The following is a 26,529-nucleotide window of genomic DNA, read 5'->3' on the forward strand; positions in this document are numbered from 1 at the left end:
TGAAACAAATTCGATTTTTATTCAATTTTTCCACACATTTACAATATACATATTTACATGTTTTTATATGAACTAATATATTCTCTTTAACCGATGTGGCCAAACCTTCAGGTCGTGTCACAAATACAGAATTCAGAGTGCAATATAAATGTTGTTCACTCATGCCAGTTAAAGTCTATTTGCTTGTACATGTGGCTCACCCTGTGGCGAACTGCGTTTCAAAGGAAATAGAAAACATCAGAGATCTTCTAATTCAAAAAGAAAAACAATATAAATCTTATCATTCAAATCCTAATAAAACCAACAGTTGATTGTAGATTAATTTGTCTAAACGGTTTTGAGGAAACACACTAGCTGGGCCACAACAGACAAGAGGAGAATCAATGCCAGACAAAGCACTAAAGATAGGGAACTTCACTGTCATAGGAGAATGAATGGTAGACTGAGCACTAAGGAGAGGGACCTTCACTGTCATAGGAGAATGAATGGTAGACTGAGCACTAAGGAGAGGGACCTTCACTGTCATAGGAGAATCAATGCCAGACAGAGCACTAAGGAGAGGGACCTTCACTGTCATAGGAGAATGAATGGTAGACTGAGCACTAAGGAGAGGGACCTTCACTGTCATAGGAGAATGAATGGTAGACTGAGCACTAAGGAGAGGGACCTTCACTGTCATAGGAGAATCAATGCCAGACAGAGCACTAAGGAGAGGGACCTTCACTGTCATAGGAGAATGAATGTTAGACTGAGCACTAAGGAGAGGGACCTTCACTGTCATAGGAGAATGAATGTTAGACTGAGCACTAAGGAGAGGGACCTTCACTGTCATAGGAGAATGAATGGTAGACTGAGCAGTAAGGAGAGGGAACCTCACTGTCATAGGAGAATGAATGTTAGACTGAGCACTAAGGAGAGGGAACTTCACTGTCATAGGAGAATGAATGGTAGACTGAGCACGAAGGAGAGGGAACTTCACTGTCATAGGAGAATGAATGGTAGACTGAGCACGAAGGAGAGGGAACTTCACTGTCATAGGAGAATGAATGGTAGACTGAGCACTAACCTCCTAACATGGCTACAGTTTAATCTGCCTCACCTGAAGCCCATTCTGGTGGGAAGCTGATATTGACCACCAAGTGCTAACAGTCAGTATCTGGACAACATGTGAAATCCTTAATAATCTACGTGATATCAACAGAGAGGTATATTTTCTGGGTGATTTAAATATTGACTGGCTTTCATCAAACTGCCCACTCAAGAAAAACCTTCAAACTGTAACCAGTGCCTGCAACCTGTCAACCTACCAGGGTCGTTACAAACAACCGTGTTCAGTTTATCAGCCTACCTACCAGGGTAGTTACAAACAACCGTGTTCAGTTTACCAGCCTACCTACCAGGGTAGTTACAAACAACCGTGTTCAGTTTATCAGCCTACCTACCAGGGTAGTTACAAACAACCGTGTTCAGTTTATCAGCCTACCTACCAGGGTAGTTACAAACAACCGTGTTCAGTTTATCAGCCTACCTACCAGGGTAGTTACAAACAACCGTGTTCAGTTTATCAGCCTACCTACCAGGGTAGTTACAAACAACCGTGTTCAGTTTATCAGTAAACCTACCAGGGTAGTTACAAACAGCACAGGAAGGAAATCATCAACATGTATTGATCACATCTTTACTAATACTGCAGAAATATGATTGAAAGCAGTATCCAGATCCATCAGAAGTAGTGATCTCAATATAGTATAGCAATATCTATGAAAACCAAAGTTCCAAAGGCTGGGCCTAATATAAAGTATAAGAGGTCAGGCTGGGCCTAATATAGTGTATAAGAGGTCAGGCTGGGCCTAATATAGTGTATAAGAGGTTAGGCTGGGCCTAATATAGTGGATAAGAGGTTAGGCTGGGCCTAATATAGTGCATAAGAGGTCAGGCTGGGCCTAATATAGTGTATAAGAGGTCAGGCTAGGCCTAATATAGTGTATAAGAGGTCAGGCTGGGCCTAATATAGTGTATAAGAGGTCAGGCTGGGCCTAATATAGTGTATAAGAGGTTAGGCTGGGCCTAATATAGTGTATAAGAGGTCAGGCTGGGCCTAATATAGTGTATAAGAGGTCAGGCTGGGCCTAATATAGTGTATAAGAGGTCAGGCTGGGCCTAATATAGTGTATAAGAGGTCAGGCTGGGCCTAATATAGTGTATAAGAGGTTAGGCTGGGCCTAATATAGTGTATAAGAGGTTAGGCTGGGCCTAATATAGTGGATAAGAGGTTAGGCTGGGCCTAATATAGTGCATAAGAGATCAGGCTGGGCCTAATATAGTGCATAAGAGGTCAGGCTGGGCCTAATATAGTGCATAAGAGGTCAGGCTGGGCCTAATATAGTGTATAAGAGGTCAGGCTGGGCCTAATATAGTGTATAAGAGGTCAGGCTGGGCCTAATATAGTGTATAAGAGGTCAGGCTGGGCCTAATATAGTGTATAAGAGGTCAGGCTAGGCCTAATATAGTGTATAAGAGGTCAGGCTGGGCCTAATGTAGTGTATAAGAGGTTAGGCTGGGCCTAATATAGTGGATAAGAGGTTATACAATACCTTTTGTAGTGATTCCTATGTTGTTGATGTAAAGAATAATTGCTGGTCAGTGGTGTGTAATGAAGAGCAACCAGACGCTGCTGGTCTGTGGTGTGTAATGAGGAGCAACCAGACGCTGCTGGTCTGTGGTGTGTAATGAGGAGCAACCAGACGCTGCTGGTCTGTGGTGTGTAATGAGGAGCAACCAGACGCTGCTGGTCTGTGGTGTAATGAGGAGCAACCAGACGCTGCTGGTCTGTGGTGTGTAATGAGGAGCAACCAGACGCTGCTGGTCTGTGGTGTAATGAGGAGCAACCAGACGCTGCTGGTCTGTGGTGTGTAATGAGGAGCAACCAGACGCTGCTGGTCTGTGGTGTGTAATGAGGAGCAACCAGACGCTGCTGGTCTGTGGTGTGTAATGAGGAGCAACCAGACGCTGCTGGTCTGTGGTGTAATGAGGAGCAACCAGACGCTGCTGGTCTGTGGTGTGTAATGAGGAGCAACCAGACGCTGCTGGTCTGTGGTGTAATGAGGAGCAACCAGACGCTGCTGGTCTGTGGTGTGTAATGAGGAGCAACCAAACGCTGCTGGTCTGTGGTGTAATGAGGAGCAACCAGATGCTGCTGGTCTGTGGTGTGTAATGAGGAGCAACCAAATGCTGCTGGTCTGTGGTGTGTAATGAGGAGCAACCAGACGCTGCTGGTCTGTGGTGTGTAATGAGGAGCAACCAGACGCTGCACTTGACATAATATATGAAATTGCTTATTCCAGTTACTAATAAACATGAAAGGGACTGTAAAAACTGTTACATTCCCTTAGATTGGCGAGGAATTAAAGAAATGGTATGGTTGAGAAGGATGAGGCAAAAGGAATGGCCAATAAGTCTGGCTGCACAACCGATTGGCAAACATACTGCAAAGTATACAACCAAAATAACCTTCTCAAATGTGCCACAAAAGATTCCACTCGAGGGGTTGAGTGAGTCACAGTGATTCATCCCATCGATCAACAGAACAGATCATCCTCCTCTTCCGTGTCACAGGAAGGCACTGTCTGTTCCGACGAATCCACTTCCTGTTCACTGACACCTGTTTCCTGTATGTTGGCGGTGGTGGTGTGGAACCACGGATGGATAAGCACCTCGGCGGCGGTCAGTCTGTCCCATGGTTCTTTCCTCAGCAGGGAGCGCAGCAGACACTTGGCCCGGGGAGAGAGGCCTTCGGGAAGGCAGCACTGGCCCCACCGGATCTTGGAGAAGAGGGTAGCTCGGTCTGGGTCGTGGAAAGGGTAGCGTCCCACCAGCATAGTGTAGAGCATCACCCCTAGGGACCAGATGTCCGCCTGCTTCCCGGAGTAGGAGCTGGAGCCGTTCAGGATCTCTGGGCTGACGTAGGCTGGGCAGCCGTGGGTGTCTGACATGGAGTCGTCTTCTCCTTCTAGAACCTTGCAGTCCTCCAGGCCTTCCAGCTTCACATGGGTCCTACAGGACAACAAAGAGCATGGGTTATTAGCAGAGAGGAAGAGGCAAAGCAAGAGGCTCCACTCCCTTAAAAATCTGTTCACGAGAGAAAACAGCAGTAAAGCAGACCAAGTGGGGACGTTTTGTATAGCGGTTTATGAAAGAGTTTCACATTTGATCAACATTTGGTTGTTTATTTTGCTTATTTTTAAATCAGAAGATATTTCTGATTCTATGAAGGGCAAATTACTAAACCCTACCATCATGCCTAAAGACAACACAGCATGGTTTGGTTATTAGAGACAGGACAACACAGCACGTTTTGGTCATTAGAGACAGGACAACACAGCACGTTTTGGTCATTAGAGACAGGACAACACAGCACGTTTTGGTCATTAGAGACAGGACAACACAGCACGTTTTGGTCATTAGAGATAGGACAACACAGCACGGTTTGGTCATTAGAGACAGGACAACACAGCACGGTTTGGTCATTAGAGACAGGACAACACAGCACGTTTTGGTCATTAGAGATAGGACAACACAGCACGGTTTGGTCATTAGAGACAGGACAACACAGCACGTTTTGGTCATTAGAGACAGGACAACACAGCACGGTTTGGTCATTAGAGACAGGACAACACAGCACGTTTTGGTCATTAGAGACAGGACAACACAGCACGTTTTGGTCATTAGAGACAGGACAACACAGCACGGTTTGGTCATTAGAGACAGGACAACACAGCACGGTTTGGTCATTAGAGACAGGACAACACAGCACGGTTTGGTCATTAGAGACAGGACAACACAGCACGGTTTGGTCATTAGAGACAGGACAACACAGCACGGTTTGGTCATTAGAGACAGGACAACACAGCACGTTTTGGTCATTAGAGACAGGACAACACAGCACGTTTTGGTCATTAGAGACAGGACAACACACATTGATGTACTACAGTATCACCTCACAGCCAGACACATCCAGTCAAACACCCATTCGCTCACTGTGCTGCAGCCATATTAATAGCAGAGCTTAAGTCCATGGGTTTATTTGTTGGGGGGTGTCCCTTAACAGAGTCTGGAGAGGACAAGCTAATGATCGGAGACTGGATGGGATGTGTCCCAAATGGAGCCCTATTCCCTACACAGGGCCTGTAGGGCTCTGGTCAAAAGTAGTGCACTATAAACATTGAGTGCACAAAATATTAGGAAATCCTTCAGGGCATCAAAGCAAATTTTATTGGTCACATACACGTGTGTAGCAGATGTTACTGCTGGTGTAGCGAAATGCTTGTGTGTGTGTCAACCCCCCCCCCCTCCTCTCCCCCTCCCCTTCTCTCCCCCCTCCCCTTCTCTCCTCTCCCCCCTCCCCTTCTCTCCTCTCCCCCCTCCCCTTCTCTCCTCTCCCCCTCCCCTTCTCTCTCCTCCCCTCTCTCCTCTCCTCTGGCAGGTCAGGCTGTCATCTAGGTCAAATGTCTGGTGTGTCTGCCTGCCTGGTGTGTGCCTATGTATCTGACCTGGAAGCAGAGTGTTGCTATGTCAGCCACCCACGTCAACATCTAGCTAGCTAAAATTATCTCTGTGTGAGGCTGGTTATATAAACAAAGTCTCGGTTTATGATCTCCAACTTTCTCTGAGCGCCTCCCTCCCTCCTACCCTCCCTCCTCAGTGCAGTGGAGTGACCCTTTGCAGCCATATTGCTATCAGAGAGACTCAAGGTCCTTAATCTTTATTCACTTTGCCCTTGTTTTTAAAGGTCACAGGTCGCTGGGAAGGAAGTGTTGCTGTTGAAACTTTGCATGGAACTGTTATGTTAAGAGTGGAGAGGACTATGGGAAAATGAGGTGGTAATAGAGGACTATGGGAAAAGGAGGTGGTAATAGAATATTATAGGAAAAGGAGGTGGTAATAGAGGACTATAGGAAAAGGAGGTGGTAATAGAGGACTATAGGAAAAGGAGGTGGTAATAGAGGACTATGGGAAAAGGAGGTGGTAATAGAGGACTATAGGAAAATGAGGTGGTAATAGAGGACTATAGGAAAAGGAGGTGGTAATAGAGGACTATGGGAAAAGGAGGTGGTAATAGAGGACTATAGGAAAAGGAGGTGGTAATAGAGGACTATGGGAAAAGGAGGTGGTAATAGAGGACTATGGGAAAAGGAGGTGTTCTACAGGAAGACATTGAGGCTTTCTGTAGGGGGGAGGGTGTTCTACAGGAAGACATTGAGGCTGTCTGTAGGGGGAGGGGGGAGGTGTTCTACAGGAAGACATTGAGGCTGTCTGTAGGGGGAGGGGGGAGGTGTTCTACAGGAAGACATTGAGTCTGTCTGTAGGGGGGGGAGGTGTTCTACAGGAAGACATTGAGGTTGTCTGTAGGGGGGGGGGGGGGTGTTCTACAGGAAGACATTGAGGCTGTCTGTAGGGGGAGGAGGTGTTCTACAGGAAGACATTGAGGCTGTCTGTAGGGGGAGGGGGAGATGTTCTACAGGAAGACATTGAGGCTGTCTGTAGGGGGAGGGGGAGGAGGTGTCCTATAGGAAGACATTGAGGCTGTCTGTAGGGGGGAGGAGGTGTTCTACAGGAAGACATTGAGGCTGTCTGTAGGGGGGAGGAGGTGTTCTACCGGAAGACATTGAGGCTGTCTGTAGGGGGAGAGGGGGAGGAGGTGTCCTATAGGAAGACATTGAGGCTGTCTGTAGCGGGGGAGGGGGAGGAGGTGTCCTATAGGAAGACATTGAGGCTGTCTGTAGGGGGGAGGAGGTGTTCTACAGGAAGACATTGAGGCTGTCTGTAGGGGGGAGGAGGTGTTCTACAGGAAGACATTGAGGCTGTCTGTAGGGGGGAGGAGGTGTTCTACAGGAAGACATTGAGGCTGTCTGTAGGGGGAGGGGGAGGTGTTCTACAGGAAGACATTGAGGCTGTCTGTAGGGGGAGGGGGAGGTGTTCTACAGGAAGACATTGAGGCTGTCTGTAGGGGGAGGGGAGGTGTTCTACAGGAAGACATTGAGGCTGTCTGTAGGGGGAGGGGAGGTGTTCTACAGGAAGACATTGAGGCTGTCTGTAGGGGGAGGGGGAGGTGTTCTACAGGAAGACAATGAGGCTGTCTGTAGGGGGAGGGGAGGTGTTCTACAGGAAGACATTGAGGCTGTCTGTAGGGGGAGGGGGGGAGGAGGTGTTCTACAGGAAGACATTGAGGCTGTCTGTAGGGGGAGGGGGAGGAGGTGTCCTATAGGAAGACATTGAGGCTGTCTGTAGGGGGGAGGTGTTCTACAGGAAGACATTGAGGCTGTCTGTAGCGGGGGAGGGGGAGGAGGTGTCCTATAGGAAGACATTGAGGCTGTCTGTAGGGGGGGAGGGGGAGGAGGTGTTCTACAGGAAGACATTGAGGCTGTCTGTAGGGGGGAGGGGGAGGAGGTGTCCTATAGGAAGACATTGAGGCTGTCTGTAGGGGGGAGGAGGTGTTCTACAAGAAGACATTGAGGCTGTCTGTAGGGGGGAGGAGGTGTCCTACAGGAAGACATTGAGGCTGTATGTAGGGGGAGGGGGAGGTGTTCTACAGGAAGACATTGAGGCTGTCTGTAGGGGGGGAGGGGGAGGAGGAGGTGTTCTACAGGAAGACATTGAGGCTGTCTGTAGGGGGAGGAGGTGTTCTATAGGAAGACATTGAGGCTGTCTGTAGGGGGAGGGGGAGGTGTTCTACAGGAAGACATTGAGGCTGTCTGTAGGGGGAGGAGGTGTTCTACAGGAAGACATTGAGGCTGTCTGTAGGGGGAGGAGGTGTTCTACAGGAAGACATTGAGGCTGTCTGTAGGGGGAGAGGGGGAGGAGGTGTTCTACAGGAAGACATTGAGGCTGTCTGTAGGGGGTGAGGGGGAGGAGGTGGTAATAGCATTTTACCAGTAAACTCTGATTGATATGAAGGAATTTTGAGTGTAGTAGAAAACAGTACTGTGAATAGGTGACTGTGAAAAACAATAAACATTATATTTGGCCAATAACCCGAATTACACCGTGAAACCAAAGTCTTCTTCCTCATTCGACTAAGGTTCAGAGTTGGGTAACACTTTACTTAAATGCTTGCAGTTAATAAATGATCACAAATATGTCTCTTCCCGTTTAACTTCTGTGGGGAATGTGTTGTGAAATTGTGTAGGAAGGAATCGAAGTCTCCTCCCTTGCAGAAGGAAACCAAAGACGGTAGAGTATGAAGATAGACTGAAACTGCCTCTCCAATAGAAATCCCCCATCACACTTGTAGGTGATGTCATGGCGACTTTGGCTTGCTGAGCTTATGCGTAGAAACACATCATCGGGTCTGAAGGTCATAGCGCTCCGAACTGAGCATGTGCAGGCCGTCAAATCAAAGGAACTCCTTCATTGTAGAGTTGTTTACGTTGAAAATAAATTTAAATAACGTGTCAGTTTGTCACTTTCACAAGGTTGGAGTAGTAACATGTTCAACTACTGAAGACTTTCGCTCAAATCTAGGTTGTGCCTTTAGATTTGAAGAAAACGAAGGATATAATGTTTTCCTTCTCCCATTGACTTGTCAAATCCCAAACCCCCGGCCTGGTCTGTTTGGTCTGTTTCGTAAGTGTTCCCTGAAGTCTCATCATGTTGCTCCTCTGTTTCGTAAGCGTTCCCTGAAGTCTCACCATGTTGCTCCTCTGTTTCGTAAGCGTTCCCTGAAGTCTAACCATGTTGCTCCTTTGTTTCGTAAGCGTTCCCTGAAGTCTCATCATGTTGCTCCTCTGTTTCGTAAGCGTTCCCTGAAGTCTCACCATGTTGCTCCTCTGTTTCGTAAGCGTTCCCTGAAGTCTCACCATGTTGCTCCTTTGTTTCGTAAGCGTTCCCTGAAGTCTCACCATGTTGCTCCTCTGTTTCGTAAGCGTTCCCTGAAGTCTCACCATGTTGCTCCTCTGTTTCGTAAGCGTTCCCTGAAGTCTCACCATGTTGCTCCTTTGTTTCGTAAGCGTTCCCTGAAGTCTCATCATGTTGCTCCTCTGTTTCGTAAGCGTTCCCTGAAGTCTCACCATGTTGCTCCTCTGTTTCGTAAGCGTTCCCTGAAGTCTCACCATGTTGCTCCTTTGTTTCGTAAGCGTTCCCTGAAGTCTCATCATGTTGCTCCTCTGTTTCGTAAGCGTTCCCTGAAGTCTCACCATGTTGCTCCTCTGTTTCGTAAGCGTTCCCTGAAGTCTCACCATGTTGCTCCTTTGTTTCGTAAGCGTTCCCTGAAGTCTCACCATGTTGCTCCTCTGTTTCGTAAGCGTTCCCTGAAGTCTCACCATGTTGCTCCTCTGTTTCGTAAGCGTTCCCTGAAGTCTCACCATGTTGCTCCTTTGTTTCGTAAGCGTTCCCTGAAGTCTCATCATGTTGCTCCTCTGTTTCGTAAGCGTTCCCTGAAGTCTCACCATGTTGCTCCTCTGTTTCGTAAGCGTTCCCTGAAGTCTCACCATGTTGCTCCTTTGTTTCGTAAGCGTTCCCTGAAGTCTCACCATGTTGCTCCTCTGTTTCGTAAGTGTTCCCTGAAGTCTCACCATGTTGCTCCTCTGTTTCGTAAGCGTTCCCTGAAGTCTCATCATGTTGCTCCTCTGTTTCGTAAGCGTTCCCTGAAGTCTCACCATGTTGCTCCTCTGTTTCATAAGCATTCCCTGAAGTCTCACCATGTTGCTCCTCTGTTTCGTAAGCGTTCCCTGAAGTCTCATCATGTTGCTCCTCTGTTTCGTAAGCGTTCCCTGAAGTCTCACCATGTTGCTCCTCTGTTTCGTAAGCGTTCCCTGAAGTCTCACCATGTTTCTCCTCTGTTTTGTAAGCGTTCCCTGAAGTCTCATCATGTTGCTCCTCTGTTTTGTAAGCGTTCCCTGAAGTCTCACCATGTTGCTCCTCTGTTTCGTAAGCGTTCCCTGAAGTCTCACTATGTTGCTCCTCTGTTTCGTAAGCGTTCCCTGAAGTCTCACCATGTTGCTCCTCTGTTTCGTAAGCGTTCCCTGAAGTCTCACCATGTTGCTCCTCTGTTTCGTAAGCGTTCCCTGAAGTCTCACCATGTTGTTTAATAAGCGTTCCCTGAAGTCTCACCATGTTGCTCCTCTGTTTTGTAAGCGTTCCCTGAAGTCTCATCATGTTGCTCCTCTGTTTCGTAAGCGTTCCCTGACGTCTCACCATGTTGCTCCTCTGTTTCGTAAGCGTTCCCTGAAGTCTCACCATGTTGCTCCTCTGTTTCGTAAGCGTTCCCTGAAGTCTCACCATGTTGCTCCTCTGTTTCGTAAGCGTTTCCTGAAGTCTCATCATGTTGCTCCTCTGTTTCGTAAGCGTTCCCTGAAGTCTCACCATGTTGCTCCTCTGTTTCATAAGCGTTCCCTGAAGTCTCACCATGTTGCTCCTCTGTTTCGTAAGCGTTCCCTGAAGTCTCACCATGTTGTTTCGTAAGCGTTCCCTGAAGTCTCAACATGTTGCTCCTCTGTTTCGTAAGCGTTCCCTGAAGTCTCACCATGTTGCTAGTCTGTTTCGTAAGCGTTCCCTGAAGTCTCACAATGTTGCTCCTCTGTTTCGTAAGCGTTTCCTGAAGTCTCATCATGTTGCTCCTCTGTTTCGTAAGCGTTCCCTGAAGTCTCACCATGTTGCTCCTCTGTTTCGTAAGCGTTCCCTGAAGTCTCACCATGTTGCTCCTCTGTTTCGTAAGCGTTCCCTGAAGTCTCATCATGTTGCTCCTCTGTTTCGTAAGCTTTCCCTGAAGTCTCACCATGTTGCTCCTCTGTTTTGTAAGCGTTCCCTGAAGTCTCACCATGTTGTTTCGTAAGCGTTCCCTGAAGTCTCACCATGTTGCTCCTCTGTTTCGTAAGCGTTCCCTGAAGTCTCACCATGTTGCTAGTCTGTTTCGTAAGCGTTCCCTGAAGTCTCACAATGTTGCTCCTCTGTTTCGTAAGCGTTTCCTGAAGTCTCATCATGTTGCTCCTCTGTTTCGTAAGCGTTCCCTGAAGTCTCACCATGTTGCTCCTCTGTTTCGTAAGCGTTCCCTGAAGTCTCACCATGTTGCTCCTCTGTTTCGTAAGCGTTCCCTGAAGTCTCATCATGTTGCTCCTCTGTTTCGTAAGCTTTCCCTGAAGTCTCACCATGTTGCTCCTCTGTTTTGTAAGCGTTCCCTGAAGTCTCACCATGTTGTTTCGTAAGCGTTCCCTGAAGTCTCACCATGTTGCTCCTCTGTTTCGTAAGCGTTCCCTGAAGACTCACTATGTTGCTCCTCTGTTTCGTAAGCGTTCCCCGAAGTCTCACCATGTTGCTCCTCTGTTTCGTAAGCGTACCCCGAAGTCTCACCATGTTGCTCCTCTGTTTCGTAAGCGTTCCCTGAAGTCTCACCATGTTGCTCCTCTGTTTTGTAAGCGTTCCCTGAAGTCTCATCATGTTGCTCCTCTGTTTCGTAAGCGTTCCCTGAAGTCTCACCATGTTGCTCCTCTGTTTCGTAAGCGTTCCCTGAAGTCTCATCATGTTGCTCCTCTGTTTCGTAAGCGTTCCCTGAAGTAACACCATGTTGCTCCTCTGTTTGGTAAGCGTTCCCTGAAGTCTCACCATGTTGTTTCGTAAGCATTCCCTGAAGTCTCACGATGTTTCTCCTCTGTTTCATAAGCGTTCCCTGAAGTCTCACCATGTTGCTCGTCTGTTTCGTAAGCGTTCCCTGAAGTCTCATCATGTTGCTCCTCTGTTTCATAAGCGTTCCCTGAAGTCTCACCATGATGCTCCTCTGTTTCGTAAGCGTTCCCTGAAGTCTCACCATGTTGCTCCTCTGTTTCGTAAGCGTTCCCCGAAGTCTCACCATGTTGCTCGTCTGTTTCGTAAGCGTTCCCTGAAGTCTCATCATGTTGCTCCTCTGTTTCATAAGCGTTCCCTGAAGTCTCACCATGATGCTCCTCTGTTTCGTAAGCGTTCCCTGAAGTCTCACCATGTTGCTCCTCTGTTTCGTAAGCGTTCCCCGAAGTCTCACCATGTTGCTCCTCTGTTTCGTAAGCGTTCCCTGAAGTCTCACCATGTTGCTCCTCTGTTTCGTAAGCGTTCCCTGAAGTCTCACCATGTTGCTCCTCTGTTTCGTAAGTGTTCCCTGAAGTCTCACCATGTTGTTTAATAAGCGTTCCCTGAAATCTCACCATGTTGCTCCTCTGTTTCGTAAGCGTTACCTGAAGTCTCACCATGTTGCTCCTCTGTTTCGTAAGCGTTCCCTGAAGTCTCACCATGTTGCTCCTCTGTTTCGTAAGCGTTCCCTGAAGTCTCACCATGTTGCTCCTTTGTTTCGTAAGCGTTCCCTGAAGTCTCATCATGTTGCTCCTCTGTTTCGTAAGCGTTCCCTGAAGTCTCACCATGTTGCTCCTCTGTTTCGTAAGCGTTCCCTGAAGTCTCACCATGTTGCTCCTTTGTTTCGTAAGCGTTCCCTGAAGTCTCACCATGTTGCTCCTCTGTTTCGTAAGTGTTCCCTGAAGTCTCACCATGTTGCTCCTCTGTTTCGTAAGCGTTCCCTGAAGTCTCATCATGTTGCTCCTCTGTTTCGTAAGCGTTCCCTGAAGTCTCACCATGTTGCTCCTCTGTTTCATAAGCATTCCCTGAAGTCTCACCATGTTGCTCCTCTGTTTCGTAAGCGTTCCCTGAAGTCTCATCATGTTGCTCCTCTGTTTCGTAAGCGTTCCCTGAAGTCTCACCATGTTGCTCCTCTGTTTCGTAAGCGTTCCCTGAAGTCTCACCATGTTTCTCCTCTGTTTTGTAAGCGTTCCCTGAAGTCTCATCATGTTGCTCCTCTGTTTTGTAAGCGTTCCCTGAAGTCTCACCATGTTGCTCCTCTGTTTCGTAAGCGTTCCCTGAAGTCTCACTATGTTGCTCCTCTGTTTCGTAAGCGTTCCCTGAAGTCTCACCATGTTGCTCCTCTGTTTCGTAAGCGTTCCCTGAAGTCTCACCATGTTGCTCCTCTGTTTCGTAAGCGTTCCCTGAAGTCTCACCATGTTGTTTAATAAGCGTTCCCTGAAGTCTCACCATGTTGCTCCTCTGTTTTGTAAGCGTTCCCTGAAGTCTCATCATGTTGCTCCTCTGTTTCGTAAGCGTTCCCTGACGTCTCACCATGTTGCTCCTCTGTTTCGTAAGCGTTCCCTGAAGTCTCACCATGTTGCTCCTCTGTTTCGTAAGCGTTCCCTGAAGTCTCACCATGTTGCTCCTCTGTTTCGTAAGCGTTTCCTGAAGTCTCATCATGTTGCTCCTCTGTTTCGTAAGCGTTCCCTGAAGTCTCACCATGTTGCTCCTCTGTTTCATAAGCGTTCCCTGAAGTCTCACCATGTTGCTCCTCTGTTTCGTAAGCGTTCCCTGAAGTCTCACCATGTTGTTTCGTAAGCGTTCCCTGAAGTCTCAACATGTTGCTCCTCTGTTTCGTAAGCGTTCCCTGAAGTCTCACCATGTTGCTAGTCTGTTTCGTAAGCGTTCCCTGAAGTCTCACAATGTTGCTCCTCTGTTTCGTAAGCGTTTCCTGAAGTCTCATCATGTTGCTCCTCTGTTTCGTAAGCGTTCCCTGAAGTCTCACCATGTTGCTCCTCTGTTTCGTAAGCGTTCCCTGAAGTCTCACCATGTTGCTCCTCTGTTTCGTAAGCGTTCCCTGAAGTCTCATCATGTTGCTCCTCTGTTTCGTAAGCTTTCCCTGAAGTCTCACCATGTTGCTCCTCTGTTTTGTAAGCGTTCCCTGAAGTCTCACCATGTTGTTTCGTAAGCGTTCCCTGAAGTCTCACCATGTTGCTCCTCTGTTTCGTAAGCGTTCCCTGAAGACTCACTATGTTGCTCCTCTGTTTCGTAAGCGTTCCCCGAAGTCTCACCATGTTGCTCCTCTGTTTCGTAAGCGTTCCCCGAAGTCTCACCATGTTGCTCCTCTGTTTCGTAAGCGTTCCCTGAAGTCTCACCATGTTGCTCCTCTGTTTTGTAAGCGTTCCCTGAAGTCTCATCATGTTGCTCCTCTGTTTCGTAAGCGTTCCCTGAAGTCTCACCATGTTGCTCCTCTGTTTCGTAAGCGTTCCCTGAAGTCTCATCATGTTGTTCCTCTGTTTCGTAAGCGTTCCCTGAAGTAACACCATGTTGCTCCTCTGTTTGGTAAGCGTTCCCTGAAGTCTCACCATGTTGTTTCGTAAGCATTCCCTGAAGTCTCACGATGTTTCTCCTCTGTTTCATAAGCGTTCCCTGAAGTCTCACCATGTTGCTCGTCTGTTTCGTAAGCGTTCCCTGAAGTCTCATCATGTTGCTCCTCTGTTTCATAAGCGTTCCCTGAAGTCTCACCATGATGCTCCTCTGTTTCGTAAGCGTTCCCTGAAGTCTCACCATGTTGCTCCTCTGTTTCGTAAGCGTTCCCCGAAGTCTCACCATGTTGCTCGTCTGTTTCGTAAGCGTTCCCTGAAGTCTCATCATGTTGCTCCTCTGTTTCATAAGCGTTCCCTGAAGTCTCACCATGATGCTCCTCTGTTTCGTAAGCGTTCCCTGAAGTCTCACCATGTTGCTCCTCTGTTTCGTAAGCGTTCCCCGAAGTCTCACCATGTTGCTCCTCTGTTTCGTAAGCGTTCCCTGAAGTCTCACCATGTTGCTCCTCTGTTTCGTAAGCGTTCCCTGAAGTCTCACCATGTTGCTCCTCTGTTTCGTAAGTGTTCCCTGAAGTCTCACCATGTTGTTTAATAAGCGTTCCCTGAAATCTCACCATGTTGCTCCTCTGTTTCGTAAGCGTTACCTGAAGTCTCACCATGTTGCTCCTCTGTTTCGTAAGCGTTCCCTGAAGTCTCACCATGTTGCTCCTCTGTTTCGTAAGCGTTTCCTGAAGTCTCATCATGTTGCTCCTCTGTTTCGTAAGCGTTCCCTGAAGTCTCACCATGTTGCTCCTCTGTTTCATAAGCGTTCCCTGAAGTCTCACCATGTTGCTCCTCTGTTTCGTAAGCGTTCCCTGAAGTCTCATCATGTTGCTCCTCTGTTTCGTAAGCGTTCCCTGAAGTCTCACCATGTTGTTTAATAAGCGTTCCCTGAAGTCTCACCATGTTGCTCCTCTGTTTCGTAAGCGTTACCTGAAGTCTCACCATGTTGCTCCTCTGTTTCGTAAGCGTTCCCTGAAGTCTCACCATGTTGCTCCTCTGTTTCGTAAGCGTTTCCTGAAGTCTCATCATGTTGCTCCTCTGTTTCGTAAGCGTTCCCTGAAGTCTCACCATGTTGCTCCTCTGTTTCGTAAGCGTTCCCTGAAGTTTCATCATGTTGCTCCTCTGTTTCGTAAGCGTTCCCTGAAGTCTCACCATGTTGCTCCTCTGTTTCGTAAGCGTTCCCTGAAGTCTCACCATGTTGTTTCGTAAGCGTTCCCTGAAGTCTCACCATGTTGCTCCTCTGTTTCGTAAGCGTTCCCTGAAGTCTCACCATGTTGCTAGTCTGTTTCGTAAGCGTTCCCTGAAGTCTCATCATGTTGCTCCTCTGTTTCGTAAGCGTTTCCTGAAGTCTCACCATGATGCTCCTCTGTTTCGTAAGCGTTCCCTGAAGTCTCATCATGTTGCTCCTCTGTTTCGTAAGCGTTCCCTGAAGTCTCACCATGTTGCTCCTCTGTTTCGTAAGCGTTCCCTGAAGTCTCACCATGTTGTTTTGTAAGCGTTCCCTGAAGTCTCACCATGTTGCTCCTCTGTTTCGTAAGCGTTCCCTGAAGACTCACTATGTTGCTCCTCTGTTTCGTAAGCGTTCCCCGAAGTCTCACCATGTTGCTCCTCTGTTTCGTAAGCGTTCCCCGAAGTCTCACCATGTTGCTCCTCTGTTTCGTAAGCGTTCCCTGAAGTCTCACCATGTTGCTCCTCTGTTTCGTAAGCGTTCCCTGAAGTCTCATCATGTTGCTCCTCTGTTTCGTAAGCGTTCCCTGAAGTCTCACCATGTTGCTCCTCTGTTTCGTAAGCGTTCCCTGAAGTCTCATCATGTTGCTCCTCTGTTTCGTAAGCGTTCCCTGAAGTAACACCATGTTGCTCCTCTGTTTCGTAAGCGTTCCCTGAAGTCTCACCATGTTGTTTCGTAAGCATTCCCTGAAGTCTCACGATGTTTCTCCTCTGTTTCATAAGCGTTCCCTGAAGTCTCACCATGTTGCTCGTCTGTTTCGTAAGCGTTCCCTGAAGTCTCATCATGTTGCTCCTCTATTTCATAAGCGTTCCCTGAAGTCTCACCATGATGCTCCTCTGTTTCGTAAGCGTTCCCTGAAGTCTCACCATGTTGCTCCTCTGTTTCGTAAGCGTTCCCTGAAGTCTCACCATGTTGTTTCGTAAGCGTTCCCTGAAGTCTCACCATGTTGTTTCGTAAGCGTTTCCTGAAGTCTCACCATGTTGCTCCTCTGTTTCGTAAGCGTTCCCTGAAGTCTCACCATGTTGCTCCTCTGTTTCGTAAGCGTTCCCTGAAGTCTCATCATGTTGCTCCTCTGTTTCGTAAGCGTTCCCTGAAGTCTCACCATGATGCTCCTCTGTTTCGTAAGCGTTCCCTGAAGTCTCACCATGTTGCTCCTCTGTTTCGTAAGCGTTCCCTGAAGTCTCATCATGTTGCTCCTCTGTTTCGTAAGCGTTCCCTGAAGTCTCACCATGTTGCTCCTCTGTTTCGTAAGCGTTCCCTGAAGTCTCACCATGTTGTTTCGTAAGCGTTCCCTGAAGTCTCACCATGTTGCTCCTCTGTTTTGTAAGCGTTCCCTGAAGTCTCACCATGATGCTCCTCTGTTTCGTAAGCGTTCCCTGAAGTCTCACCATGTTGCTCCTCTGTTTCGTAAGCGTTCCCTGAAGTCTCACCATGTTGTTTCGTAAGCGTTCCCTGAAGTCTCACCATGTTCCTCCTCTGTTTCGTAAGCGTTCCCTGAAGTCTCACCATGTTGCTCCTCTGTTTCGTGAGCGTTCCCTGAAGTCTCACCATGTTGCTCCTCTGTTTCGTAAGCGTTCCCTGAAGTCTCACCATGTTGCTCCTCTGCTTCGTAAGCGTTCCCTGAAGTCTCATCATGTTGCTCCTCTGTTTCGTAAGCGTTCCCTGAAGTCTCACCATGATGCTCCTCTGTTTCGTAAGCGTTCCCTGAAGTCTCACCATGTTGCTCCTCTGTTTCGTAAGCGTTCCCTGAAGTCTCATCATGTTGCTCCTCTGTTTCGTAAGCGTTCCCTGAAGTCTCACCATGTTGCTCCTCTGGGTTTAGACAATCTATGAAGAAACTCTTGGCCCCTCCCTCCCATCCCGCATATTAAAATGTGTGATCGACAATATACCATAGAAGAAGAACCCCTCCCTTCTGCTAATTTACATTTTTACATTCTAGTCATTTAGCAGACGCTCTTATCCAGAGTGACTTGCAGGAGCAATTAGGGTTAAGTGCCTTTTGCTCAAGGGCACATCGGCAGATTTTTCACCTCGTCGGATCTGGGATTCAAACCAGCGACTTTTCGGTTACTGGCCGACGGGTGCGGGAGCGTAATCATCGACTGACACTAATTAGCATAACGCAACGGACATAAATATTCCTAGAAAATATTCCTATTCATGAAAATCACAAGTGAAATATATTGAGACACAGCTTAGCCTTTTGTTAATCACCCTGTCATCTCAGATTTTCAAAATATGCTTTACAGCCAAAGCTAGACAAGCATTTGTGTAAGTTTATCGATAGCATAGCATAGCATTTTGTCCAGCTAGAAGTAGGTAACTTGGTCACGGAAATCAGAAAAGCAATCAAATTAAATTGTTTACCTTTGATGAGCTTCGGATGTTTTCACTCACGAGACTCACAGTTAGATAGCCAATGTTCCTTTTTTCCAAAAATATTATTTTTGTTTGCGAAATAGCTCCGTTTGTTCTTCAGGTTTGGCTGAGAAATCGCCCGGAAATTGAAGTCACGAAAACTCCGAAAAATATTCCAAATTAGCTCCATAATATCGACAGAAACATGGCAAACGTTGTTTATAATCAATCCTCAAGGTGTTTTTCAAATATCTATTCGATAATATATCCACCTATCACAGGGACAATTGGTTTTTCAGTAGGACCGATTGGAATAATGTCTACGTCTGTATTTTACACGAGAATCACTCTGGGAGCCATCAGGTGACCAGTTGCGCAATGTAGCCGCTTACGGGTATTCTTCTACATAAATGCGTAAAACTACGTCACAATGCTGTAGACACCTTGGGGAATATGGAGAAAGAGTAATCTGGTTGATAGCCCATTCACTGCTCAATAGGGACGCATTGGAACGCAGAGCTTTCAAAAGATTAGTCACTTCCGGATTGGATTTTTCTCAGGCTTTCGCCTACAATATCAGTTCTGTTATACTCACAAACAATATTTTTTTACAGTTTTGGAAACTTTAGAGTGTTTTCTATCCTAAGCTGTCAATTATATGCATATTCTAGCATCTTGTCCTGACAAAATATCCCGTTTACTACGGGAGCGTTATTTTTCCAAAAATGAAAATACTGCCCCCTAGTCACAAAGGGTACCGCGGGACTACCTGCCTCCCATGTTCATGATCCGGTTGGACGTGCATGAAGCAGTCAACATGGACGATGTCAGTGAGGATGTTTTCAACACAGTTATTTAAAATCGTAGCAGTGTCCATTCCATACCAGTATTTAAGCCAATGCAACAGTTGCGCTTAAACAATTTGACTGGCAAAGGGAATTGTTTTGCATGCTTGCCAACTGGCTATGGCAAAGGGAAGGTTTTATACAGTTGGCTGGCCAGCTGTATCATTCATACTACTTTACTATCAACTGGCCGGCTGTATCATTCATACTACTTTACTATCAACTGGCCAGCCAGCTGTATCATTCATACTACTTTACTATCAACTGGCCAGCTGTATCATTCATACCACTTTACTATCAACTGGCCAGCTGTATCATTCATACCACTTTACTATCAACTGGCCAGCTGTTTCATTCATACTACTTTACTATCAACTGGCCAGCCAGCTGTATCATTCATACTACTTTACTATCAACTGGCCAGCTGTATCATTCATACTACTTTACTATCAACTGGCCAGCTGTATCATTCATACTACTTTACTATCAACTGGCCAGCTGTATCATTCATACCACTTTACTATCAACTGGCCAGCTGTATCATTCATACTACTTTACTATCAACTGGCCAGCTGTATCATTCATACTACTTTACTATCAACTGGCCAGCTGTATCATTCATACTACTTTACTATCAACTGGCCAGCTGTATCATTCATACTACTTTACCATCAACTGGCCAGCTGTATCATTCATACTACTTTACTATCAACTGGCCAGCTGTATCATTCATACTACTTTACTATCAACTGGCCAGCTGTATCATTCATACTACTTTACTATCAACTGGCCAGCCAGCTGTATCATTCATACTACTTTACCATCAACTGGCCAGCTGTATCATTCATACTACTTTACTATCAACTGGCCAGCTGTATCATTCATACTACTTTACTATCAACTGGCCGGCTGTATCATTCATACTACTTTACTATCAACTGGCCGGCTGTATCATTCATACTACTTTACTATCAACTGGCCAGCCAGCTGTATCATTCATACTACTTTAATATCAACTGGCCGGCCGTATCATTCATACTACTTTACTATCAACTGGCCAGCCAGCTGTATCATTCATACTACTTTACTATCAACTGGCCAGCCAGCTGTATCATTCATACTACTTTACTATCAACTGGCCGGCTGTATCATTCATACTACTTTATTATCAACTGACCAGCTGTATCATTCATACTACTTTACTATCAACTGACCAGCTGTATCATTCATACTACTTTACTATCAACTGGCCAGCTGTATCATTCATACTACTTTACTATCAACTGGCCAGCTGTATCATTCATACTACTTTACTATCAACTGGCCAGCTGTATCATTCATACTACTTTACTATCAACTGGCCAGCTGTATCATTCATACTACTTTACTATCAACTGGCCAGCTGTATCATTCATACTACTTTACCATCAACTGGCCAGCTGTTTCATTCATACTACTTTACTATCAACTGGCCAGCCAGCTGTATCATTCATACTACTTTACTATCAACTGGCCGGCTGTATCATTCATACTACTTTACTATCAACTGGCCAGCTGTATCATTCATACTACTTTACTATCAACTGGCCGGCTGTATCATTCATACTACTTTACTATCAACTGGCCGGCTGTATCATTCATACTACTTTACTATCAACTGGCCAGCTGTATCATTCATACTACTTTACTATCAACTGGCCGGCCGTATCATTCATACTACTTTACTATCAACTGGCCAGCCAGCTGTATCATTCATACTACTTTACTATCAACTGGCCAGCCAGCTGTATCATTCATACTACTTTACCATCAACTGGCCAGCCAGCTGTATCATTCATACTACTTTACTATCAACTGGCCAGCCAGCTGTATCATTCATACTACTTTACTATCAACTGGCCGGCTGTATCATTCATACTACTTTACTATCAACTGGCCAGCTGTATCATTCTTACTACTTTACTATCAACTGACCAGCTGTATCATACTACTTTACTATCAACTGGCCAGCTGTATCATTCATACTACTTTACTATCAACTGGCCAGCTGTATCATTCATACTACTTTACTATCAACTGGCCAGCTGTATCATTCATACTACTTTACTATCAACTGGCCAGCTGTATCATTCATACTACTTTACTATCAACTGGCCAGCCAGCTGTATCATTCATACTACTTTACTATCAACTGGCCAGCCAGCTGTATCATTCATACTACTTTACTATCAACTGGCCGGCTGTATCATTCATACTACTTTACTATCAACTGGCCGGCCAGCTGTATCATTCATACTACTTTACTATCAACTGGCCAGCTGTATCATTCATACTACTTTACTATCAACTGGCCAGCTGTATCATTCATACTACTTTACTATCAACTGGCCAGCTGTATCATTCATACTACTTTAATATCAACTGGCCAGCTGTATCATTCATACTACTTTACTATCAACTGGCCAGCTGTATCATTCATACTACTTTACTATCAACTGGCCAGCTGTATCATTCATACTACTTTACTATCAACTGGCCAGCTGTATCATTCATACTACTTTACTATCAACTGGCCAGCTGTATCATTCATACTACTTTAATATCAACTGGCCAGCTGTATCATTCATACTACTTTACTATCAACTGACCAGCTGTATCATACTACTTTACTATCAACTGGCCAGCTGTATCATTCATACTACTTTACACCTACAGTGTTCGCTCAGGAGTACAATAACTACTGCGCACAGGGCTTGATATCACTGCCCCCGTTTAAGGACCACTTTCGCCTAATCCTGATTCATCAAAATAGTCAATGAAGAAAAGCCAAACCAGAAACTACTGCTGATCACAATCACATAATTCTACAGTCTTGACAGATTCTCACTGTTTACATGTGAATCTGTCCACAAGAGATTTCTACAATTATAATCCATTATAAGACTTTCAAAAGCATGTACAACCCCTTATATTGCATCAATTATCCCCTGCTCCTCCGCTCACCCTGTCTTGCTGCGTATACTGCGTGTCTCTACAAAAATCTCAATGACATCAATCAAGGGCCCTTTCAGTGCTACATAGCTAAGCCAAGCTGAGTCGAGCCGAGTCGAGCTGAGCCAAGCTATGTTGTGCTGGCCTGGTTACATATCCACCGTAAGTGCAGAAACAGTGTGGTCAAAAGAAAGGCAATATCTGACCCAGCTTGGTACGGGTTGGGTTGACAGGATAGTGTGTGAAAACGGTACACGTGTCATCTCAAGTCTCTCTCTACCTTTTCCTGTTGGAGAAGACAAACTTGCGTAGCTTCAGGTCTCCTAATACGACGCCATGCTGGTGACAGTGTGACACGGCCGACGCCACCTGGTGAAAGAGCTGTGCCGCCCGCTCCTCGTCCAAACGCTTGCAGCTCTTAACGAAGGTGTGCATGTCCCCGTGGTCCTTCTCTAGGAAGACGTATGCCCAACGCTCCCCTAGGACAATGTCTCGGATACAGCTGATGTTCCTGTGGATCGGCAGGATGCGGTAGGCCCGGATCTTCTCCTGGTACAGACCCATGTCAAACACCTGTGAGAACAGAGAGAGGAGACGGGGATCTATCAGGGTGGATTCAGATGTATTAGCTTAGAGTTTGGCCTCATTGGTGTGAGTCAATACGTATTATAATAGTCTAACAAATCCAATCCATTGAAAACAACTGATTTCAAATGTTTAGTATTTAAACCTGTAGGCTATCAGTGTGGGCTCTGCTTATTTATGAGAGTTATGCCCCCAAGGGGTGGAGAAAGTGGATTTACACCAATGATAAAATGAGACAGTTATTTAATGTGTTAAAATTAGGGGTCGCAGGTCTCCCAAACTACACCTGGCTTTAATCTCATCTGTGACCAAGGTTGGTCTTTATTTAAGCACCTGGAACAGGAGAACGACAGCTATACATCTCCACTCTGATGTTGACATATCATATCTCAGCCATGGCTTAGTCTACTGACTTGAACACAAATGAGAGGAGTTGATAGACAGGGGAGAGGGTGGGAAGTGTGACGGCATCCGTTACATAACATAAACTTGAATAAAAGGAAGTCCAGGTGAAGTAGGCATTTACCATTTTATTAGGCTAGTATTTTATTAAGCTATTACATTATTAGTAGGCTAGTATGTTATTATTAGGCTAGTATCTTATTATTAGGCTAGTATCTTATTAAGCTATTACCTTATTATTAAGCTATTATCTTATTATTAGGCTATTATCTTATTATTAGGCTATTATCTTATTATTAGTCTAGTATCTTATTAAGCTATTACCTTATTATTAGGCGAGTATCTTATTAAGCTATTACCTTATTATTAGGCTATTATCTTATTATTAGGCTATTATCTTATTATTAAGCTATTACCTTATTATTAGGCTATTATCTTATTATTAAGCTATTACATTATTATTAGGCGAGTATCTTATTATTAGGCTAGTATCTTATTAAGCTATTACCTTATTATTAGGCTATTATCTTATTATTAGGCTATTATCTTATTATTATGCTAGTATCTTATTAAGCTATTACCTTATTATTAGGCTATTATCTTATTAAGCTATTACCGTATTATTAGGCTAGTATCTTATTATTAAGCTATTACCTTATTATTAGGCTATTATTTTATTAAGCTATTACCTTATTATTAGGCTATTATCTTATTATTAGGCTATTATCTTATTATTAAGCTATTACCTTATTATTTGGATATTATCTTATTATTAAGCGATTACCTTATTATTAGGCTATTACCTTATTATTAGGCTATTATCTTATTATTAGGCTATTATCTTATTATTATGCTAGTATCTTATTAAGCTATTACCTTATTATTAGGCTATAATCTTATTAAGCTATTACCTTATTATTAGGCTAGTATCTTATTAAGCTATTACCTTATTATTAGGCTATTATCTTATTATTAGGCTAGCATCTTATTAAGCTATTACCTTATTATTAGGCTATTATCTTATTATTAGGCTAATATCTCATTATTAGGCTAGTATCTTATTAAGCTATTACCTTATTATTAGGCTAGTATCTTATTATTAAGCTATTATCTTATTATTAGGCTAGTATCTTATTATTAAGCTATTATCTTATTATTAAGCTATTATCTTATTATGAGGCTATTATCTTATTATGAGGCTATTATCTTATTATTAGGCTATTACCTTATTATTAGGCTATTACCTTATTAGTAGGCTATTATCTTATTCTGTGATCTTATTATTAGGCTATTTATTACCTTATTATTAGGCTATTACCTTATTTTTAGGCTATTACTTTATTATAAGGCTATTATCTTATTCTGCTATAATCTTATTATTAGGCTATTATCTTATTATTCTGCTATTATCTTATTATTCTGCTATTATCTTATTATTAGGCCACCTTATTATTAGCCTATTATCTTAATAGGCTATCTTATTATTAAGCCATTACCTTATTATTAGGCTAATATCTTATTCTTCTGCTATTATCTTATTATTAGGCTATTATCTTATTATCACGCTATTATCTTATTATTAGGCTATTATCTTTTTATTAACCTATTACCATATTATTAGGCTATTACCTTATTATTACTTAATGCACAATAGGCGCACGAGGTATTGGATCATTGGCCACTGCTCATCAATTCATTGGTTGAACATAATGGATAAATGAATGATTTCCGATTATTTAAATAGGCTACTGTCACATTCGTCTCAGTTAAAACATTGTATAATGACACCAAAGGGTTAATGAAGATCAGGATATGCATCATGTGAGATTGGTGCTGTTGAGCAACACAGGACATATCAGAAACAGTCATTCATTCAAAGGAATTGCACAATGAATGGGTAGTTTTTGCGCCTACCTTGCACACCATCGCGTCTCCCGTGTCAATGTTGAGTGCGCTGTGTATCCTGTCCCTGGCAGCCATATGTTGGATCAGAAATTGGCCTATCCGAGACGGACCTTGATTGTTCGGGGAGCCGCTCAAGAGGACCGGGGAAACAGGGGAACCCGGCGAGCTATCGAGAAACCCCACGTCACCCATACACTCGATCAGCCCAGCGCATTTGGACACCGGCTCGTTACCTGTTTCTGAGTCCACACGTTTCTGTCCGACTTTTCCACTGCGGATGCATTGGACCGGGTTACTCCACTGAACGTTCATCATTCTAATAGAGCGCGAGTTGTTATGATGAATTGTAGTTTATGCGCACGGAGCAGCTGCAGTCCTAATGATTTTCATCCAACTGCAAATCTAACTTCTCAGGCTAAAATATATATTTGCATGCTGATCAGAAAACTGGTTTTGGAATGGATCCTTCAAATATGACAAATTCTTTCCTTCACCCAGGTTCTGTGTCAAGAACTGTCGACGGTTTTGGAAGACATTCCCAGTCAGTCCACAAAATGTCTCCCAACGGTGCGTCTGGACTGGAGACAGAAGTCCGGGGCGAGAGCGCTGTACTTTTTGGTGTGAAATTCTCAGCGCTGTATCGAAGAGTGAGAGACTGTCTTGCTCAAGCAGAGAGAGAGAGAGAGAGAGAGAGAGAGAGAGATCTACACAGCCCTGTTGATTGCAAAGCTCTGTGCTCAGTCAATCATTGGGCCGCTGGACATCCGCCGGGTTCAGCCTCTTGAAAAGCACTGTACCGCCCCAGCGATGTAGCAATCCACACACGCACGCACACAAGCCACTTGAAGCCGCACGGGTAGAGTAAAATAAGCATGGTTGGTTCCGCCATCCGCTGTAAAAACATCACACCAACAGGTGAATGGTTACGTATTGTTATGTTATGTCAATAACAAAACATGTGACGCAAATGCAAATACTGTTTGATTCATCAAAACAAGTGACCCGGACAATGATTAACTTTTTATTTCGACAGTTCTGGCTCTTCTGATAAACTCGGCACACTAGCCTAGGCTACATTTCAGTGATGATATAACCCCCAATCATAATATAATGTCAGTCATATCATGTGACAAGGCCGCAATAAACAGCGCATATGAACCATATAGTCCTACTATGAACAGGGTTAATACTGCAGTAGGGATTTTCCATAGTAGAAGCACTAGCATTATCTAAAGTACTAGTATTTAACAGCTGAACGTGTTTTCCTTGCATGTTAGTTGTGTTCATGAAGCAACCTCCATAAAGGTTGAGTGGTGGTAGAGTAGTCTATAGTCTGGCTCAAACATTCACATAAACTGCAGGCCTTCTTGTCGTTGGTGTAAAGTACTTCCGTAAAAATACTTTAAATGACTTCGTCTTTTTTTAGGGTATCTGTACTTTACTTTACTATTTATATTTGTTGACTACTTTTTTAAATTTTGACTTTACTACATTCCTAAAGAAAATAATGCACTTTTACTCCATACATTTACTTTGACAACCAAATGAACTCGTTACATTTTGAAAAGGAAAATAGTCCTGTTCAAGAGAACATCCCTGGTCAACTCTATCGCCTCTGAGCTGGCGGACTCACTAAACAGAGAACATCCCAGGTCATCCCTACTGCCTCTGATCTGGAGGACTCACTAAACAGAGAACATCCCTGGTCATCTCTACCGCCTCTGAGCTGGCGGACTCATTAAACTCACATTATTCGTTTGTAAATAACGTCTGAATGCTGTAGTGTGCCCCTGGCTTTCCGTAAATGAAAAATACAAGAAAATGGTTCCATCTGTTACTTTTGATACTTATTAAGTATATTTAAAACCAAATTCTTTTAGACTTTTACTAAAGTAGCATTTTACTGGGTGACTTTTACTTTAACTTGAGTCATTTTCTTTGAACGCATCTTTGTTCAAGTTGAACAGTTGGGTACTTTTCCACCAGTGGTTGTGAACAAGACTATAGCAGGATCACAGAAAGATTAACACGGTATTCCCATGAAGTCAAAGCT

The 26,529-nt window shown here is 44.6% G+C and overlaps 1 protein-coding gene across 1 annotated transcript; it reads right to left on the minus strand.

Annotated features, from left to right (window-relative positions):
- Positions 1 to 25,269, minus strand: LOC139391866 (tribbles pseudokinase 1). The gene is made up of 3 exons (XM_071139472.1): positions 24,486 to 25,269; positions 21,865 to 22,157; positions 1 to 4,053 (listed from the first exon to the last, which is right to left on the minus strand). Exons 1-3 carry the CDS (start codon positions 24,789 to 24,791, stop codon positions 3,579 to 3,581), a joined length of 1,074 nt encoding a protein of 357 aa, XP_070995573.1. The 5' UTR covers positions 24,792 to 25,269; the 3' UTR covers positions 1 to 3,578.
- Between the last annotated feature and the right edge of the window lie 1,260 nt (positions 25,270 to 26,529).

Source organism: Oncorhynchus clarkii, chromosome 32 (genome assembly GCF_045791955.1).
Source record: "Oncorhynchus clarkii lewisi isolate Uvic-CL-2024 chromosome 32, UVic_Ocla_1.0, whole genome shotgun sequence".
Taxonomy (NCBI): Eukaryota; Metazoa; Chordata; class Actinopteri; order Salmoniformes; family Salmonidae; genus Oncorhynchus; species Oncorhynchus clarkii.